At 35.4% G+C, this 21,232-nt stretch overlaps 1 protein-coding gene across 1 annotated transcript in view; it reads right to left on the bottom strand.

The window, feature by feature from the left end:
• Positions 1–7,643: 7,643 nt before the first annotated feature.
• Positions 7,644–21,232, bottom strand: part of LOC104032398 (formin-like) — a 145,436-nt gene continuing 131,847 nt past the window's right edge. The window contains exons 16-17 of the mRNA XM_075712627.1: positions 9,461–9,545; positions 7,644–7,688 (exon numbers count right to left, since the gene is read on the bottom strand). Coding sequence (XP_075568742.1) covers positions 7,644–7,688; positions 9,461–9,545 — 130 coding nt within the window. The remainder of the gene's footprint in view (positions 7,689–9,460; positions 9,546–21,232) is intronic.

The raw sequence follows: 21,232 nt of genomic DNA, 5'->3' as shown, positions 1-21,232 counted from the left end.
CGGTGACAGGGGAGGAGTTCCCCATGCCAGTTTGCTGAATTTGAACATTACAGAGAATCTTTAAGGAATGAGATTCATAGCTGGACCTTCTAATTTCTTTACAGCCCTTCTACGTTGGACTGTAACACAAAATGAGTAACAGAATGAAAAGTAATCAGAAAAATGTATTGTTTTTATGTGGAATGAAATCAGTTTTATTCATTCACCTTCCTGTAAGATATGAAAGAAGCATAGAATAGAACTGTGACCTTTTTCCATTTTGATTCATTACAAAATGATATCTTTCCCCCTAAAATCTAGAAGACACCCACACCACAAAAACTCATTCTAATAAAGGAGACAAAAAAAAAAAACAAACAGGTATAAGAAGAACAACATGGCTTTTATCCAGTTTATAGTGATTAGCTGCTAAGGGCAATACATTCCTTAAACTACTTTCCAACTAAGAAATAAGCATCAGGTACTATACTAATATATATGTTCAGTTGCTGACTATTGATGCTCCAAGCAGTAGGAAATAGTGCTATATTCTTTGATCTCTACACAGTTTCTGCAGTTTCTATAACATATCTGTGGATAGTTGCTCAGGATGACCATTTGTCCAACTACAATGGAATGTATTTACAGCATGCCAAATGAAAAAGTAAAAATACAGAACTACAGGCTTGGTCCCTCTGGAAGAAGTCAGAGAGAAAAATGTACCATTTAAATTTTTCTAATGCATAATTCACAGATTGACAAAAATCACCTTGTTGCAGATTCAAATAAAAGATTAAAGAAACACTATCGACCAGGGAACAGATATTACAGCTCCTCTTTCTAAAGTCACTTGAGTTTAACCTATGAGGATGCTGCGTGCCAGAGTCAATATAGTACATGAATCTCAGACTGTGTCAGTACTCTTTAGGACTTTGAGCTTATAAAATACATTGCGGTTTAATGGGTATCACAAAAACATCCCACCTACCATCTTTAGGATTATTTTGTGCCCCAGTTAACTTCTAATGGCAGTGAAGACAATAGTTATCAGTGATGATAGAATGTAGCCCCGTCATTTGGCCCTAAGCTACAAGTACTAGTTTATGATTAGGAAAGGCTGAGAACTCAGACGGCAGCTAAACTCTTCTTACCTCTAGGAAAGCATGAAGGTTCCTGGCAGGACAACACCGGGAAACCTGAAATACAACTGCCTGTCGGGACTCTGTTAATGGATCTCTCTTTCAACAGTGTTTGTAGTCAACATTTTAGTGGTTGCAGCACAATAAAAGAGTAAGAATACATAAGTGATTCTGTTCATATTAAATAATCATATGAGCAATAAATACAAGAACACAGGTGCAGAATGAAGTTCATATATGAATGCAGAATTTCTGAAATCTATAGAACCTACTTAAAGGATTCATACAACTATACAAAATTTCTGCTATTTCGGAAGAGCCTGCTAGCTTTTACTTTACTCTGGAAATATAACTATGATCTCTTTCGCTTTTGAAAACGTATGGCCATTGACAGTATTTTCCAGTCTCCCTTCCAGGAGTCCCTGGGGCAACCTTGGCTCAGGGCATTCAACTGCAGTGTAACTCCAGAGAAGCCGTGCTTTTAGGACTTGATGGCTAAAGCAAAGACGCCATGCCAGCAGCCTCATCCGACATCCTCCAAAAGCTCCCAGAGCAACAAAACCTTTTGAGGCAGATCCTGCCACAGAAAAGAAATCCATGTCCCATACTGGGATAGTTCAGGATAATTTTCATAACAGGATTCTACAAGAGATTTTACTCAGTCCCATGACCCCACAATGTCCTCTATTGATATTTTTTTACTGTGTGGGCCACAGGAATACTTACATAAATAAAACTATTTGCATGTCTAAGCACTTACACTATCAGCCTCTATATTAAGGCTTTGTGTTACATCAATATCAGATTGTTAAAGATGAAATTGAGGTGACAAAGTATGAAATGAAATGAAATTAACCAGACATATCTAATGAAAAAAAAAAAAATTGCTGCCTTCAATCTACTCTAAGATGACATCTGGCAGAAACAAACCACAGGAAACGCAATGCTGTCCTATTTTATGGGAAAGTTTATGCTACTTGATCATGTCCTCCCAGGAAGGTGGTGCATTCTGGGTCCAAGTTATCAGTTCAGCATTTCTACTTCATTGCTTCTTAAAACAAATGTTCTCTTATAACCAGTGCTTACATTTAATAAAGAGGCCCTAATTTAAAAGCTTGAATTCTATAAGGTATAAAATCAAAATCATTTAAAGCCAGTTGAAGCTTGCCAAATTTACTGAAAATATTACTGAGTTTAGGTGTACCACATTTTCAACAAGTGGAAAAAACGTAACATCCATTTTAGTAATGTTTCTAAGAAGATTTTTTTAATTGAAAAAAATGTAAAAAAAAAACAAGAAAAAAAAAATTCTTGCAGACATTTTGAAAAAAACTTGCAAAACCAAGTATTTTGGAAGAGTTCTACCAGTTCTGCTTGCACAAATTTTGAACTTCAGATTTGTAAAAAAATTGCATAAAGTTGTTAGGTTCAAACCCTATTGAGCAGTAGAAATGTTTGGTAATGATATTAACAGGACATATCTAATAATTCACTAAAAGGAGAGACTGTTATTTAAATTTTGCATCACGTTAGCTGGACCCAAATTAAACTCCCTTGCATACGCTCAAACATTTGACAAATACTAAGGAACCAGGGTTTCTGTGATTCTGGGATTTCACACTGTGCAATCCAAAATGCTAGTTTTCTCAGACCTAGATTGGGAATCTCATCAGACAGATATTAATTAATTAATCATTTGAAATACAGATGTTTATAATTTGACAATGGTCTCCTGCATTATGTTGTTCTACATGACACTGTTTGTGGTATTTTAAATTTAAAATCACAACAAAGAGCTCTTCTAGCTTGGATAAGAATATTTCATTACAGCTGAGAAAAAATATTTTATTAGATCTTTAGACATACTTATTCTTACATTTTTCTGTCTAGAGGAACTATTTGAACTGGTGAGTCAATGGATATGGGATGTTACTTAGGTACATCTGAACTGAGCCCCATAAGCTGTATTAGACTACACAAACCTTTCAGAAAGATGTTCCATCCTGATTTGAAAGCATCAGAAAATGAAGAAACCACAACTATCCTTGCTAACTTCTTCCAGTGGCTAACTAGCCTCATTACTAATAGTTGGGGATTTATTTCTAATTTTAATTTATCTGGGTTTAATTTTTGTACTCTTTTTGTTATATTTTTCCTTGCTGGCTCAGGCAACCATTTAGTTCATAGTATTTTCTCTCTTTGAAGCAACTTATTGACTATAATCAAGTAACCTCTTAACTTTTTTCTTTACATTTACATGCAAATACATAGGCTTATCTTCAAAAGAAGAATGACAAAGAGAACTCTCCAGACTGCAAATCCTGAAATTCACTAACTGGCATTAATAAGTTCTAAAGGAAAAAAAAAAAAAAAAAAGAAAAAGTGAGATCCATAACAATATTGAACAAGATTGAGACAAGGCCAAGAATGAGCAAAAACTAGGTGGATATGATTTTCTGAAATTATAAGCTTAGACTGGTGCCTAAACACAGATTAAGGAGGTGGATTTTCAAAAACACATCAATGTTGTAATGAGATAAATATTTCTAACATGTTCAGGTGTTTCTGAAATTCCATACCCACACAAGATTAAGGCATCCATTTTCAAGAAACAGTATTATTAAGTAAGTAAATACCTAGTCTTCTACTGCCCCATATTCATCAGCTAGGAAAGATGTTTAGATCTAAGAAAGAAATTGCTAACTATTTACTGGAAAATCAGGGCAATAAGAACCCTGTACATCATATGGAAAACAAAATACTTGAATATTCATGTTTCATGTAGAAAAATATTAGACCGGTCAGAGGTATCCTGGCTGTTTATATCTGGTTGGAGGAGATATCCTCAGCAATTCAGAAAGGTTGAAATCCTATGTAAACTTTATCCTTCCTAGAACTGCTTAAGATGTTCTATTATTTTTTCTCTGCTTCCTGAACATTCCATCCATTCTACTTTAATTTTCTGTATGTAAAGAAACTGAAGATCATACAGTTTCTCTTTTGCTGAAAAAAAATTCTAAGTTAAATACAAAAGTATAATATTATTCAATCTATACATTTACAACCCTATAATAAAACACATGACAAAACATTTACATGGGTTAGTCATGGCAAAACACCTGGGTAGTTTTCATATGTTAATAAAAACATAATAAAAATATAATATATATTGTCAAAATATCTCAAAGACGCTAAAAGGTCTTTCATTTGAAAATCAGTAAGTGGTAATGTACATAAAGTAAAGAGCACTTCACAGATTATTGATATTTACTCATCTAAACTGAATTCTTCCTAATAATTTGATTTATAAATCAGTAATGTATATAATTTTCCTGGGTAATAAGCACCTACTGAGTAATATGGATTTTAGTAGTGCTTTGCTTTACAGACTTTGAGAAGCTTGGTAATAATAGAAGAGTTGAAAACAAAACAAAAAACAGAAGAAAAAACCCCTCTTAAGCCACATCTACTTTGTGGTTACAGAAGTGACTTCTGTGTAGTACACAGGCATTTTAAATTACATAGCCTGGAAAATTGTAACTGCCTAGCTATTGCTGCTTGGCTTAATTTAGTTGACTCTTTACTTTTACTTCCTTGACAGCAATGTAGACACGTACCAGAGATTTCTGTTCTGTTCCACCTTTTTATTTTCTTTCTTTTCTCCTTCTCTCCTTTTATTCCCCCTAAACTAGAAAGCTCAGGGTAAAGTCAGGCACCAAACTCAACACAAGCTTAAAACATAACTTTTGGTGACACTTGGTGACCCCAAGATGAATGCTGGTTGATGCCCACTTGTTATGTTTGTAGTGTCTAAATACTTCAGAATTAAACAGTTTACATAAATATATAGTATCTGTTAATATCTCTTCTCTAATATGGCATTTTAGTTAAGGTCAGCAGGTGTACCATTGTCATTTCAATCACTGTCTGAAGACACTTCTGGGTATCACTAGGGGTGTAAGTGTGATATTTAGCTGATGAATTCCATCCAAGAGTCTTAAAGTCTTGATTAAGAGAATGAATCAAATAGTCTGGGTGAATTCTTTTTTTCACTTAAAAATAGTTTAACTAGTAGTAGAGATTTGTCATGGGTGAAGCTGGAATCAGAATCTCTGTCTTGAGAAGAAAATCAGTACAAGTGAAGATGAGGAAGAAACAATGTCTCTGTGCTATATAAGTTTTTGAATCTTCTGAAAAAACAGCCTAAATTCTCAAAACTTTGGCAAATTGGTAATATGAAAAAAGAATCATAAATCTGATCAAGGACTGCTTTACATCAATAATTTTAATTTTCATCCCTTTTTATATACATTTTTCAACATTTCAAAATGAAAAGTCAATTTGAACTGAAAAATGAAACTTCACATTTAGAAATTTTGAAACAAGATATTTCAATAATTTAAAAACTCTTTTCCATAATACGTTTCTAATGAGAATTTTCAAGACCAATCCTTTTTCACAAACAGTGTTACTCTTGTTGATTAATATTTCAAGTCAAACATTTCATTGAAAAATTCCTGATCAAGTCAAATAGCAATATGCACTATTTTCATGATAGATAGAAAACCATAGCAAAACTCAACACTTGTTTGCTTAAACACTCATCAGAATTGCCTTGCTGGCTGTTGTTCTTTGGCTTTTATAAGCATTATTGCTCCTGTTGTTTATCACTACTTATATTGGAAACAAATGTACTTTACCTATTTGGTGGAAGACAGAAAACTTAAATCTTTGGAATTTATTTCTCTGCAACGGGAATAGTCAACCTACAAATCAGATTAATTTTGCTGGTATATTATTGACTGTTTTCATGAGAATTATGCTTACACATCTTGAGTATATCTACAGCAGCTAGAAACTCCAAAACATACAAAGGAATCTTGATTCCCTTATTTTTATTTATATGCAGGAATGAGAGAGAGACTGATTTAAGAAACTTGCAATATATAAAATCTTCAAGTTAATTAATGAATGGGGGTCTCCACAACTGCTCTTTTCCTTAAAAAGCGTACACTTCTAGGGATGACTTTGCCTTAGGTTCCATCACAGTTTCTCTATCTAATTTGCTGTATGGATAACCCATGTCTGTCTCATGCATATTCTTTCCAGCTTCTAAGCAAAGGACTAATACCTTCCCCTGTTACCTTTTTGTACTTTTTTGCTTCATCTAATTTCTCTTCATAACCAACTTCAGACACCATTATCATAAAGAAGGGGATTTCTCTCTTATGGACAGCAAGCAGAAGCATGTTTTCTCCAGTTTGTTGTTCCTATTTATAGGCCGTCACCTACTTGTATTTAAAAATAACTTTTCTGTTTTACCTTAACTTCTGCTTCAAGATCTCTCCTTCTAAGAGTCCAAATCCTTAAAATGCCGTAAGAATCTTCAAGTAATAGTGGATATTCTGTAGGGTTTTCTTCAGGCTCTGCTACTTTATGGGCAATAGTTATAATGCTGCAGGAGCACAGCGAGACTCTTTTATTTCTTCCTCAAGTTTTACTTATTAAATTAAATTTTTTATATATATATATTTGTATGCTGGAAAAATTCTTCATACAAATATAGAGGGACAAGAGCAGGCTGCATAGTATATTTTAGAGTGAGCTATTCACTATTTAAAAGAAAGCTTTCAATAGAATTGAAAGCCAAAGATTTAATGGCAAATGTGTCACTTCATGGAAACATATTGTTGAATTTTAGTTCAATGAATAATGACTAATAAACCCATCATTTTATGGAATTGATATTTTCAATATATACTGAAATAAAAATATACACTTTTATAATTTTTCTTTTGAAGCTCAAAATTTAGGAAATGCTAGGTTAAAACCATAAAAATAATGAATCAGTTATACCATCAATCATAAAACTAAAGAATTTGAAGCTATTCCTTTTCATCTGCAAAATATTGTTTCCATTTCAATGTATGGCATAAGCTGAAGCTTCTATAAAAATATTTATAGTAAAATACAGCATAAATCTGTAATTACATTTAATCAGTTTTAGAAAGATGCATCCATTACTTAGACACTGTAAAATTATTTAGAATCAGTCAATTTTAGCTCAGTTACTGATGAAGTAACAAAAAGTATGATGTAACAGTCTTTCCTGAGCTGAATAGTATATTTGCTCTCATCTACACAAAGCCCTGTAAAGAATCTACAGGTTGTTAGTCATTACTTAACTCAGCATCCAAAATGCTTATTTTAGCTCTTCCATATTAATGCATTATGCACAGAGTACTTTAAATAATCATTAACAACCAGATGCATTTTAAGCAATGTAAGGAAGAGTTACGGAAAATAATTTTGACTTCCCATGTAAAAGCCTTCTTAGAATTCCCTCCACTGAATGTACAAACCCCTCTGAAGGAACTGAAAAGTCTTTAGTGGATTGTCTTGGAAACAGATCACGGAAACTGAAAGCGGAATTCAGCATCTAATATAACGTGCTCCCTGGGCCATGGGTGTAGTAAAGCATCATGCAAGGTATGACATCAGACTATCATTTTCATCTTTCTTCTTTCAGTTGGCAGTCACATTGGCTTCCTTTTGACGTAGTCTTTCTTTCTGTTAAAGAAAAGAGTTTTATTACCATTCTTGTCTGTAATTTTCCATCTCCTCTCAAGTTGCCATGAGCATTTGGTCTAGAAGTCTGAGAAGTACTAAATGAGTCACTGGAGTTTAGAGTTTTCTTTAATTAGAAAAAATTAATGCCTGGAGTACTCAAGGAAGGCTCAGAAGTAGTTCATTACTTACTGTAGAGAAACTGAGCTTGCTTTAGCTACACACTCGCCAAGTACTACGTACCTTTAAAAATACGCAGCTCTCTGAAGACCAGTGCAGCTAGAGAAAGCCAGATACGTTTCAAATTCATGTGAATCTAATACCTTCTCTGGTCTGGAATGGTTTCTGCTGACATAAAGGCTCTAATTTAGCGTTAGCTAGATTATGTTGTTTAATGACCTCTTCCCAAGTAAGTGCAGTCATTCATATCTCTGCAGCCCGTCCTGCAACTGATATGCTTTGCTGGGAATGTAAATAATATACTGATTCCTTCGTGTACAATTCCTTCCCTTAGTCTCTTGCTTCCTACGGTTTGAGAAATGCTGATCTAACCTCTGTGCCTTGCACACAGACAAAAAAGGTTTTATCTACAGTGTAGATAGTGGGGGGGCTACAGGGGTGGCTTCTGTGAGAAGCTGCTAGAAGCTTCTCCTATGTCCGATAGAGCCAGCACCAGCCGGCTCCAAGACGGACCCACCGCTGGCCAAGGCTGAGCCCATCAGTGACGGTGGCAGCGCCTCTGGGATAACATATTTAAGAAGGGGAAACAAAATGCTGTGGAACAGCAGCCAGAGAGAGGAGTGAGAATATGTGAGAGGAACAACTCTGCAAACAAGGTCAGTGAAGAAGGAGGGGGAGGAGGTGCTCCAGGCACCAGAGCAGAGATTCCCCTGCAGCCTGTGGTGAAGACCATGGTGAGGCAGGCTGTGCCCCTGCAGCCCATGGAGATGTATGTGGAGCAGATATCCACCTGCAGCCCGGGGAGGACCCCACGCCAGAGCAGGTGGATGTGCCTGAAGGAGGCTGTGACCCTGTGGGAAGCCCACGCTGGAGCAGGCTCCTGGCAGGACCTGTGGACCCGTGGAAAGAGAGGAGCCCACGCTGGAGCAGTCTGCTCCTGAAGGACTGCACCCCGTGGAAAGGACCCACGCTGGAGCAGTTCATGAAGAACTGCAGGCCGTGGGAAGGACCCACATTGGAGCAGTTTGTGGAGGACTGTCTCCCATGGGTGGGACCCCACACTGGAGCAGCAGAAGAGTGTGAGGAGTCCTCCCCTGAGGAGGAAGAAGCAGCCAAGTCAACATGTGATGAACTGACCGCAACCCCCATTTCCCGTCCCCCTGCACTGCTTTGGGGGAGGAGGTACAGAAAATGGGGAGTGAAGTTGAGCCTGGGAAGAAGGGAGGGGTGGGGGGAAGGTGTTTTAAGATTTGTTTTTTATTTTCACATTACCCTACACATGTTCTCACTCCTATCTCCTACTCAGTTTTGACTGGTAATAAATGAAACTGGTTTTCCCCAAGTTGAGTCTGTTTTGCCCATGACGGTAATTGCTGAGTGATCTCCCTGTCCTTATCTCTACCCACAAGCTTTTTCATTATGTTTTCTCTCCCCTGTCCAGTTGAGAAGGGGAGTGAGAGAGCGGCTTTGGTGGCCCTTGGCATCCAGCCAGGATTAAACCACCACAATCAACAGCAGAAACCCCCCATCATTCTGAATGACAAGAACAGTGTCACAAAAACACTTCTGAATGTCATACTGAGAAAGTATCATACCAGGCTAGCTGTAGGATTGATTTTCTTTGTTTCAACTTTCTTCTCTGCAGTTAACTTGCTTACTGATTGCTGAGCCACTTTAATTCTGAAACAAAATACATAGATAACACATTGTTAGATTCAAACAAATTGAAGCTGTTCTGGCTCTGCTTGATATATACTCTATCTGTAAGAACCAACACCCTAACTTTTTTTAGGCACAGTAGCCCAACAAACCGCTATTACTATTCAAAGGCACTTAATGAAGCACCAAAAGTAGATCAGAGTACATTTTTAAATAGAGAAAATCAAAAGCAAAAGGACAGTCTGCCTGTATTGCTCACTGAAAATGTCACCAGGCAAACAGTCTCTCTGTTCTTGCAGGATCTAGATTTTATGGAATATCTGGGTTTTATGGAGTATCCTTCCCACCAAAAATGCTGCAGTGTCAAGACAAGATACTCCTCTGAAAAAAACCCAAAAGCTAGCTGGCTTAATCTGTTGTATATGTAGAATGTACTATTTTAGCAGGCCATTTGCCAGGCTACACATTATATTTCCTCCAAAAGCCTTGAAAGGAAGGCATCTGCCAGTTTTTCCTTAATGTTTTCCCCATTGCTTTACATGGAATTGACTGAGCAGCCTCGCTGATGTGGTAATAGGAGGAGAGGCAAATTAGAAGGGATTCTTGCCTAAGGGTAGCTAAACCTGTCTTGTGTGCAGCTACAGCCCAGTCTACTGAAAGGACTATTGAGATAAGGGGAAAGAGCACAGATCTGATTCCTCAATTTCTTGCCTTTTGCTCTTAGGGTCTTGCATACAGAACCCTTGTTTCTGTGGGGATTTAACAAAACCACCCAATCAGAAGTTTAATCAGGAGGAAAAGGAGAAACAGAGAATTTAACAAAAAGGGACTTGACTTTCCTCTTACAGACAGCGGAAAGGGCAGGGGAAATTTGTGCTAAACAGTGATAAAAATGAAAGAAAACTGTGGCACTCCTAAGACAGGAACTGCCCAGCTGTCCGTGCCTTTAAAATGCTGATGTTATAAACACCTACTTTACAATTCTATATGCAAAATGCAGAGGGAAAGAAGTTGCGAGTCAATTTTTACAAGCAAGGAGAACTCAGCAAATCAATTTTCACTAATGCACACCAAATCAGTCTTCTATTATAAACAACACATTTCTTGGCACTCTTGAACAGAAAAATTCTACTTTCTTCTCCTATTTAATTTTTTCCACTGGCAGAAATAATTGCTATGGCCAGTCAAAAAGTATTTAAAATACCATGTCCAGTTCAAACCACTTTCGACACACTCAATTTTTGAGGAATTTTGGAAGAAAAGCAAAAAGGAAAGTGGATTATAGCTGCAATTACTGATGTGTACTTCCTTGCTGTAACACTAGCAGCAAACTAGATTCTGAACAACTTCTGTTAAAAATATAGAACACATCTGTAAGTTCGTTACTGTCTTTATCAATGCTCAGTGTTGGAAACTAAAATTCCTTCTCTGAGCTATGTATTTTAGAAGCTTCGTGTTGTCTCACTGTCCAGTGCTTAAGAACAGGAGGAAACAGTTATGCTACTTTTAAGTAAACTTATTTTCAACACTATTTAGCTACAACATTGATTCAAGCTGTAAGTACACCCTTGAATACACAAATATGAAATTATTAATCTGTACATTTTTAAATATAACTACTGGCTTTCTGAAACTGAATCAGTGTTCCCTGTTTCTACAGGTAAACAACTAAGAGGCAACACACCATTCCATCTTTTTACAATTTCTTGTTAATCAGCACAGTGTACTTCTTAATGATGGATGCTAGCACCCACTGGACAGCATGCTATTCCTCATAGCTACAAAGTTTATGCAAAGATGATGATGTATTTCAAGTGACAGTATTCAGGTTCAGCAGAATCACACCAACGGATCAACTTCTAAACTCTTCCCTATTTTGAGCACATTTTCTTTTTGATCACATTCTCTTTGGTCCTAGGATTGTTTTCCAAATAATTTTTAAATGTTCAGAGTCTGTATTTTCATTTGAAGGGAGAATTCTAGGGATCATAAAATTTTAGACTTAAAAAGAAAATTATGCCTGTCACTGATTTAGACCTAGCTCTGTGTATTTTATTCCATATTTGCACAATTTCCAGGAAACCTGGATTTTTTAAAATAGAATGCATAGTTTGGAATAGAAAATAAAAATAACCCAGCTCACTAACATGATTTGAATCATGTGATATTTGGCTCATAAAAATGACAGACTAATTATATATTACACTTTGGTCTCCTAGGGAAAAAAGCCATCACTTTGCTAACATATGACTGATAAGATTAGCAAGCATTATCAGAACCATAAGTGCATAATTTAAAAGGAACGTAATTCTTTGGGATTTTTTTAAAATCACATGGCTCAATTTTAAGAAAGTAGTTAGGTCAGTGATTATATCAGTGAAGCACCCATGCTGTAAAGGTGCCTTATAAATAAAAATAATTTGTTAAACATGGACAGGATACTAGAACTGTCTGTTGTGTTTGGAAGCACTATCCTTGAAATGAGAAAAATGAAATAGTATGAAAACTGTCAAATTCAAAATCATAAAATTAGCTAACAGCAGAAGTCTAAGCTTCATCTTTTTTCCATTATTTTACTTTCATTAAAAAAAGCCCTAGATATGAATACACAATTTTAATTGTCCATTAAAAGCTATCAGCCTTCCATCAAAACTTACAAACACACACAATATTCTTTACCGGTGTCTAAAGATGAATGTATGCACAACATTTGATTGAGTGTTACTGAAACAGATAAGCAAAAACAAATCACACACTTAAAGAATGATTAGCTAGTGACTAGACAAACTCTTTTAATTCAACTTAGGTATGCCTCTTCTCTCTTCACTCTGGCTTGTTTTTTTTTTTTTTTTCCCCACCACCTTTCCTTCGCACAAATAGAAATAATTTCCCATTTGTATAGATCATATAATATCATGATTTTATTTGAAAAGATTTTCATTAAAATACTAAAAATTAGAAGTATATTACAATTAGAAGTAAAATTAGAGATAAGGTACAGAAAGAACAAAACTACAAATAAAGTATATTCAAAAGGATAGAACTAAACTACTAATTATTTTCTGATCTTTTCTTAGACCCATGTATTATGTTACTAACCAGTCTGCAAGTATACCACACAACATACTATTATTTTTAGTTAACTTGAAATAAACCAGTAAATGTATTATAAAGCTAAAGTGTTAGCTGTAGTTTATGAGAATCTATATAGATGTAAATTGTTTAACTTCTTATAAAAGTATAAACTTCCTTTTAATTGTTGAGCAATTACTTGTTCAAAGTCTGTTTGAAGTAAAACAAAAGCTAAGTGATAGAATGTCAAAATGTCAGCTAAATAAATATTCTGTTAAATTTCCCTTCTTCCTTGTGAGTAACTGCAGTTATATGATAATGAAGGCGGCCAATTTTAACATTTATACTTTACAGAAATCAGGCGGAAAAGAAAAGAATTTGAGGGAATATGGGAAATCCACTGAAGTCTTGTGTTCAGTATAAGGGCCGACAAAACATCTAAAGAGCACTTTGAAAAACATTACTACAACATTTACTGTGGATTTACTAGACTAAACGCGTCTTAGTGACACTGCTTAGCGGGTGAGATTTACCAAGTATGGGCTTGAAATGTTTACTCACTTCATCTTGTTACTTAAGCTTGTTCATTACTGAAGCATTACATGAGACACCAAATAGAAGCTGGGACAGGATGCAGAATCTTACAGAATAAAAGGGCTCCCTAGAGAGGCAGGGAAACCATTAACTAGTACAATAACCAGCTGGAAAGATAATAGGGACTGGTAAGTTCTTCAACTTAGGGCAGTTCAACTCATATGTATTCTGACAAGGATCTCTTGAAGAGCCTTATCCTGGAGAAACAGTAGCAGAATCAAGCCCTGAGCCAGAGCCCCACAATTTACAACTTACAGGTGTAGGCCGAACAACATGAAATAAGCATCCCACCAACCACGCTATACCCCTTTCTTCTTAGTTTTTGTCATGTGAATTAATGTACAGGGGAACAGCTCACATGAACTGGACATTTACAGAGGCATGACCATGAGGAATGGACTCAGTGAAAAGATTTTTTTTTTTCTTCCTGTATCAGTATAAAATAGCATGGATGGACACAGTAGTCTAGCCATGTTTTAGAGATTTCATGGAAGAGAAACTGGGAATGAATCCAACAGATGTGAAATCAAGGAGGAAGAAAGGGGAACAGAAAAGTCAATAGAAGTATATTTAAAACATAAAAGCAAGAAGGGCTAGAAGTATGCAGTAAAACATGCTAGAAAAACAGTGACAAGGACACTTTTGAACAGAGAGCACTGCAGAGGACAAAGAGATCAGAAAGGATGGTAGAACAGTCGAATCGCAACACAGAGAGAAAAGGTGTGCAGGTGCTAATTTAGCAAGCAATAACATGAGGCCAAAAAATTAAGGAATGCAGGTTGGTTAAGCCTTGAAATCTGACCAGCTGCAACATGGATGTGTTCAAAAGAAAAGTTACTCTCCTTCAACAGTGAGCAAAAGAGGTCAATATACCTTAATGAATAAAAACGTAATACTGAGCAGTATTGCACATTACCACACAATATGGAAAACAAAATTAAAGGAAATTATCAAAACAATATATTTTTAAATAGGAGAACCATGACTCCAATACTGCACATGGATCTTTACTATAAGCAATGGGAATATAATTGTTTTTTTCCTGCCTCTATGTGGCAGGTGTTGTCTTCCCCTGTAAACTGGATACAAGTCAGACCTCAAATTAGAAGATATTAGTGAAAAATAAAGACATTATTTTTATTCAAAATTATTATTTTTATTTTATAACTAGGGACACAGAAACTAAATCTAAACTTAAGCCTGCATTTATTAAAAGTATCATTCATAACCTCATGAAAATACTTTTCCTCCTTACAGGAAAAGGTATTATCAAGCCAGGGACTAACCAGATAAACCCATTATCACTTTCACCCCTGCTTCCCATTCAAGTCAGACAGAAGAAGGTGCGAGCTGGCACACTCCATGTTCTAAAGCCCAGTCAGGAAAACTAGAATCCCTTCTAAACAAGCCAGTTCCTCTCATGCATGTTCAGGACTCTGATGGTGTGCAAACACAGAGACCAAATTATCTGTTTCTCTCTCAGCCTCTTGATATTCTGGAATAATCCATTCTCTCTTTGCTTCTACAGCTCCTTCCATGTAACCAGTGGGTTATTTGGATAGCTGTGGGTTATGAAATAGCTTGGAATGACAATTCTGTGCCACCTGAGCTTTCCATGACTTCAAGTTCAAACTTCTCCCGTAAGACTGTGTTGGCATAGAAATTGTTGTGCAATCCAAATCTTCAGATACGGGAGATGAACAAGAAGGGGTACAACAGTCAACATCAACTGCTCAACGTAGAGCAAAGTTCAGATCCTTAACACAGCTGAACAGTGACTCCCCTTGAGAGACTAAGAAATATCCCCACAACTCCAATTCCTTTCATGTGTTACATGCCTTACTGCTCTCAGTCATGTGATAATTTCTGTATGCAGCCCATAAGCTAATCTTTAAGTAACAGCACCGTTTCCTGAAAACACTGTTAGTCCATGCAATATAACAGGCTACATTTCAGCCTCAAAATTTTAGAAGACAGATGCCTGTGTATTACCTGGCTTGGCAGATGATTTTATACAGTTCTTGGTTAGCTTCATAATTCAGAGCCTTATAACAGACTATGAAGTTTGAACATTGTCCACTTTATTACCGTGTTGTACAATACAATTGCCTGATCAAGCCTTCAGGCTTAAATCTTCTGGAAAGGATGCGGTCATTATTGATCAAATCTTTAAACTGCATTTAGAATAAATGTTCATTACCTAAATCAGTACAAATACAGTAAAATGTATGTTGTCAGTGGAATTTGTCTCCGAACCTCAAATTGCTAATATGCTTGATATGTTTCTATCTTTTCTGGATCTACAGACAGTGTTTTGATTACCTGTGTAAAGTGGGTGAGAAATTTTAGCTCTGTAGGCACAAGAAAAAAAAAAGATCTATTTTTATGCCTTTAGGAAAGCTGGTGCATAAGAAAAAACAATAGGAAGAAAAGGCTACACCAATTCAGATCAAAAATATGCTTCAGTCCATCCGAGCTGGCCACTGGCAGATACCTAGGAGCATATAAGGACTGCCAAAGCATACAGTGATAATCCCCAGAATACTTTCGTAGCTGGAAACTCTCTTCATATGTAACAGTCCTGCACGCATTTTTCTAATATGCATTTGTACTGTCACCATTCGGAAGCAATGCAAGCTTTTGGCATCTGCGACGTCTTGTGGCACAGTGTTCAACAGTTTAAGTATGCCTACTGTAAAGAGGCATCACTGCATCTGGCTTGTACCAGCCACTTGCTAATTTCATTTGATGCTCATCAACTGTTGTATTAGATGAGGTATCTAATGACTATTTCCCATTTGACCTTCATGCTTGTACAGATCCCTATCATATCCTTTTCAGCAGGGTCCTTTCCAAGCCAAAGAATTCCCCTTTATTTAAATGATTCCTTATGCAGAACCTGATCGTTCTTATTCTTACCTCTCCTAGCTCTACCACATCCTTCTGGAGAAGCACTACATATGGATAACTGTAGATTCATGTAATCATTCAGTGATGGTTTCTGTTTTGTGGTATAGTGCTTTCCTAATAACACCTAAAAAGAAACACTATTTTTCTTTCCAAGGGCAAGAGCCCTGACGCAGCACTTTGCCAGATCTGTTGTATGCTCTATGGGAAATAGCTATTTCCATTTTGCAGCACAGACCTGTAATTTGTAATTATCTTCTCAGTTTGCCCCATAGCTACACCTTAACGTCAGAAACGTGAAAATCCTCCCTTTCTTCTCTGCCTGCATTGCTAAACAATCTGGTACAACTCTTCATTAATTTATGTATCAGCTACTTCAACCTTACCTTTCTGGTATAGACAAAGGCTACATTGGCCACCTAAAATATACTCAAAATGCATGTGGAATGTAGACATGTAGAATGTCACCTTCTTCTCTTCTCTTTCTGCACCCAATCACAATTAACTTAAACTCACTCCAAAAGCTTTTATATGACAATGCACCATTAGCCTCCAGCCTGGTAATGCTGTAGGGCTCATTGATCAAATTTTCCCCACAGATATGTTGCCTTTTCCTGATGCTGCAACTAGGTGTACAAGGAACTCCCAGCATAAATCCATGAAGTCACCTAGTGATCCTAATGATCATATTTCAAATATGTCCTTAAAACTCATTTATGTTGTGATATCAGTTTGCTTTAGTAGACCATTAGTTTCATATCAAATGAAATAAACAACATCTGTTACACTCATCTTTTGGCTTTTATTACACATGCAGATTGTATGATAACTGGATGATGCCCTATTTTGGAGTGTTTGACTAATGCTCAGGACAGAGTGTTCTACCATAGTACAGATCGATCAAAATGGCTGCAAATGTAGACTCTCACTGACTCTCATTGTCTTAGGGAACATATACATGACATACAATAGATGAAAGAGAAATTGACTTTTAAAATCAAACTATAAAATAAATCTGGTCTTCTAAAATAGATATAATGTCTTGAACCAAAGATTATTTCTCCTCCTTGCTCCCTGTGATATTGAAAATGAAAATATAACCCACTAGTTCCTCTGTGGCAAGTGTTTCTGTCAAATTGCAGTCATTAGGCACAAGATAGTTAGCTTAATCAACGGTTAAAAATATTAAATATTGTATTGGCCAGCACCGTTAAGAGATTTTGCAATTTACATGTCTTATGACCATGTGGTCTTACAAACAAGGACTCCCCAGACTTACTCTTTTCCTGTGCAGAAACAGAGGGCAATGAATACACTTCATTCAGTATTTAACAAATGGAAGAGTTAGGTAGAAAGCTATAGCCAGCTCCAATTTACTATAATAAACAAAAATTAGTTGGGCACTGCTCAGTGCTTTTTCTTTTCTTAGGACATTTTCATCTTTACCATTAGCTACCTACACTGCTACAGTCAGAGCTTCTGCTTTTCAAACCTGTTATTGCCTTTGCGGTAAAAAAAAAAACAAACCAAAACCACTATGTCTTTTTTCACAAGATTAAGCTGAAACCATCGACATGTTTTGTGCTAGAGATGAAATTCAAAAACAAAGAAAGCATTTTAAAAAAAGGACCTTTTATAAAAGTAACCATTAAAAAATAGGACTTTTTTCCTATTTTTAAGATGAAGTATGTAATTCTGTTTATTAAATAATGATTATGTCTTCTTCCACTATTGAGACACACTTCGGTTCTCTTTTCCTTTTCTGAATTCTGACCTATAAAATTTGTATGTATGTTCAATCTGAAAGAGGTGGCTTAATCCAGTGCAGTAACTATTGTAGCAATCTTACCTTTGCAGTGTCAGTAGTGGGTCAAATTAACAGCAATAATTCCTTTTATATCTAATTATTTCATATTTAAAAGGTAACATGCATAAACACATAATGATAATCCTTGTCACATTTCTTTGCAAAACATACAGTCACAGTTTGTGATGAAACTACTCACTGCAAACTATTAGTATTTTTTCTGTATTTATACTTTTTCCCTATATTCAGACTTGGATAGGATATCCTCTTAAAATATACTTTAATGGATCTTGAATGCTTTAATAGACTTACAGATAGGCATTCATATATACAATTAAAAAATATTTAAGTTGTTATAAATACATATTTGTTTTGATTCTGAATTCATAGACATGCCCACTGCAAATAAAATTAGTAGTCTAAGAAAAGGAACTGAGAATGGAATTATATGCAATCTACCATGGTGTAAGTGCCTTGTTGTCAAACAAAATATACCTTTGTTCTAGTCTTCAATTCAGTTATCATCTCAATATTTTATAAACAGAAGAAAGCATAAAAGCAGCTGATGTACCTGGATGCATAGACATACTAAATTATAAAGCTGTCAACAACAAAACTGGGTTTTGATGCAAAACAAAACAAAGCGTCCAATGTTTGGTGAGTATTATGGTGCATTTACATTAAGCTGTTTGTCAGAGATGAAGAGGTGATCATCAAACTAAATTTTATTGTATTGTAGTTGCATTCTGGTATTGAAGGGAATACTACGTCTGAAAGAAAACTGTCATCATGGTTTTGAAAATTTTCTTCATTTTATCTCTATAGTCATTTATTTAATCATATCACATCAAATCATATCATATAGTATCATACCATATCTGTCTAGGTTTGTTATCTTTCTGTAACTCTGTCTTGCGTTCCTAAATGGTGTGCAAATTTTGTCCAGGAAAGAGACAATGATTCAACTATATTTTGCAGGCAGCTAATTTATTTTCACGGTAGGTTAAATGCAGGGCAGCTCAGTTAAAATGTTTCCTTTACTTTAAGAAAAAGTCTTACAGAAATCTAATTAGATTTCTACAGTTGTATTACATTTGGGAGCCAAGTAGTTTTTAGACAAAACAGGCTCTTGCAGCTGAGGCTGTCATTTAGTTCAGGGCGGCTTTTTTTCCTGAAATTCAGAGATTTTAAAGTTGTTTGTTACACAATGCAAAGTAGTTAGAGTATAAAATTTCAATTTTGGAATCTTAGCTCTTTTGACCTATTTTTACTACTACTCATTTTAACCTAATATATTTTTAATTATACCTTTGCATAATGATAAATCTGCATATTATAGTTAAATTTTGAATTTTCTGAGCCGTATTTCTTGAGAGACAAATTATAGTCCCATATTAACACTCACATGCAAACAATGAAATCCATTTTTAGGTATCTATGTGACTAGCTAACTCAGACAGATTTTATGCTGTTTCTGCAGCACCTCCTGAAATTTAAAGGGTAATCCAATTGTAAACGTGTTCACATAAGGATAGCAATGCCTCAGTTTCAGAACCCAAGTTTGAAAATACTGACTTACACTGCCAATTCTTCCTCTTTAAAATTTCCTTCAAACAAAAGAATCGGTTCATGATAAACAGATTTTTTTTTTTAATTAAATTACAATCTTTAAAAATGCAAAACAAATAGTGCATCCAATTAATTAGCCAGTTAAGGAAGACAGCTGTCCATTCCTGTCATACTAAGGTTTTTAGTTACTAATGTGCACAATGACTCTTAGCTTGCTTTCAAACTTTTTTGGACAGCAGCTCATCAACTGTTAGTCTCATACTTCGTCAAACACAACCCTTAAATGGTCATGACTTTACAGGACATTTTCAGGTGATGAAAATAGCTTTTCCATCATTCTAATCTACTGATTTCATGACGTTCTTCTTTTCAGTAGCACATTACAAAACAATTTAGGATGATGAAAACAGCTCTGCCATTCTAATTTACTTATTACACAAGGCTCCTCATTTCAGCAGCTCATTGTCTTGATGAATCACCCAAATTTTGAATGTAAAGGACAATGAATTGTCCTTTTGAGATTAATGAAACTTTGTAAAAATAATTTGAAGTGAACAAGTATATATAATCCACAATGTGTCAGCACTTTGAAGTATTATAGTAACTGGTGCTCTGCATTCTATTGTATTGCTTTACATTTATGAATATGAATAAAGGTATGAATCAAAGGAGCTGATGAAGTATTAGTCCTGTATTTTTATTTGTACATTTTATTTATATAATTATTAAACCATGAGAAATTCTCATCTCACCCCAGTAGGAAAGCACAGAACATAGCAGTTTACTTACAAACAAAGATTTCTTGCATATTGTATTAAGAAAGTTTAAGAAGTTATGTAGTGTTAAAACATTTACAAGGCATTTTAAATCAATTTCTTTGAAGGGATCATTGTATGCCATCAGCAAGGTGCTAATTACATAAAAAGGAATGGACGTATGGTCTGGATTTTTTTTTTCCTTGGGTACTTAATTTCTATTCCTCCTAACTGCTTTTGGAACAAAAACAAGTCATGATTCAGCAGAAAATATACCCTTGAGATGATCCTTATCATGATTATAGCAATCTGCTAGTGACTGTTTATTTTACGCAGTTTTTAATGTGTAAAAGAAATCTGCATATTGATCTAGATACAAGGAACTAAAAGATTCTTTGTAAATGTTTGCGGTTGTCAGCTTCTAAAATTAATCTAATCATAACATAGACAATACAAAAAGCCACAATTTTCAAGTGTTTAAAACCTGTAATATCTGTAAAACAATGTTGATAAGGTTGATAATTGGGAATTTATAATTTCTACATCTTGTCCTTAAAAAAATCTGTTTCTACATGAACCTAAAAGCCCCACTGATTTGGAGCAAATAAGTGTAAATGAGTTCACTACTGTTGCCGATACTTTTAAAGACCTTTTTCTCTAAATCTGTGTCAGTTTGGAATAAGCACCGGGATTTATATTTCATGCTGAAAATGATTAATCCATTATTTTCCAAAGCATGACCACATTAGCACTCTTTAGGTCTTTTCAAATGAACTGAGATATGGTACGTATGGTGCGCTTGTACTGGAATTGGGTTTTTTATGGTAAAAGATTTTAAGCTTCTTTAAGAAAATCAAGCAAATAATTGAAGGTTTTCACTTTTTTTTTTTTTTTAAACTCTAACTAATAAAATCAGGAGTCTGTGGTGAGATCTAGCGGCAAGCAGTTTGATGTCCTCAGCAGGACACCAAAAGTCAGAAGTAGTGCTGTAAATTCAGTGTGGG

The sequence above is a fragment of the Pelecanus crispus genome, chromosome 6 (assembly GCF_030463565.1).
Source record: "Pelecanus crispus isolate bPelCri1 chromosome 6, bPelCri1.pri, whole genome shotgun sequence".
NCBI lineage: Eukaryota > Metazoa > Chordata > Aves > Pelecaniformes > Pelecanidae > Pelecanus > Pelecanus crispus.
The sequence above is the reverse complement of the archived record's forward strand: the minus strand, read 5'-3'. Positions and strand labels throughout refer to the sequence as shown.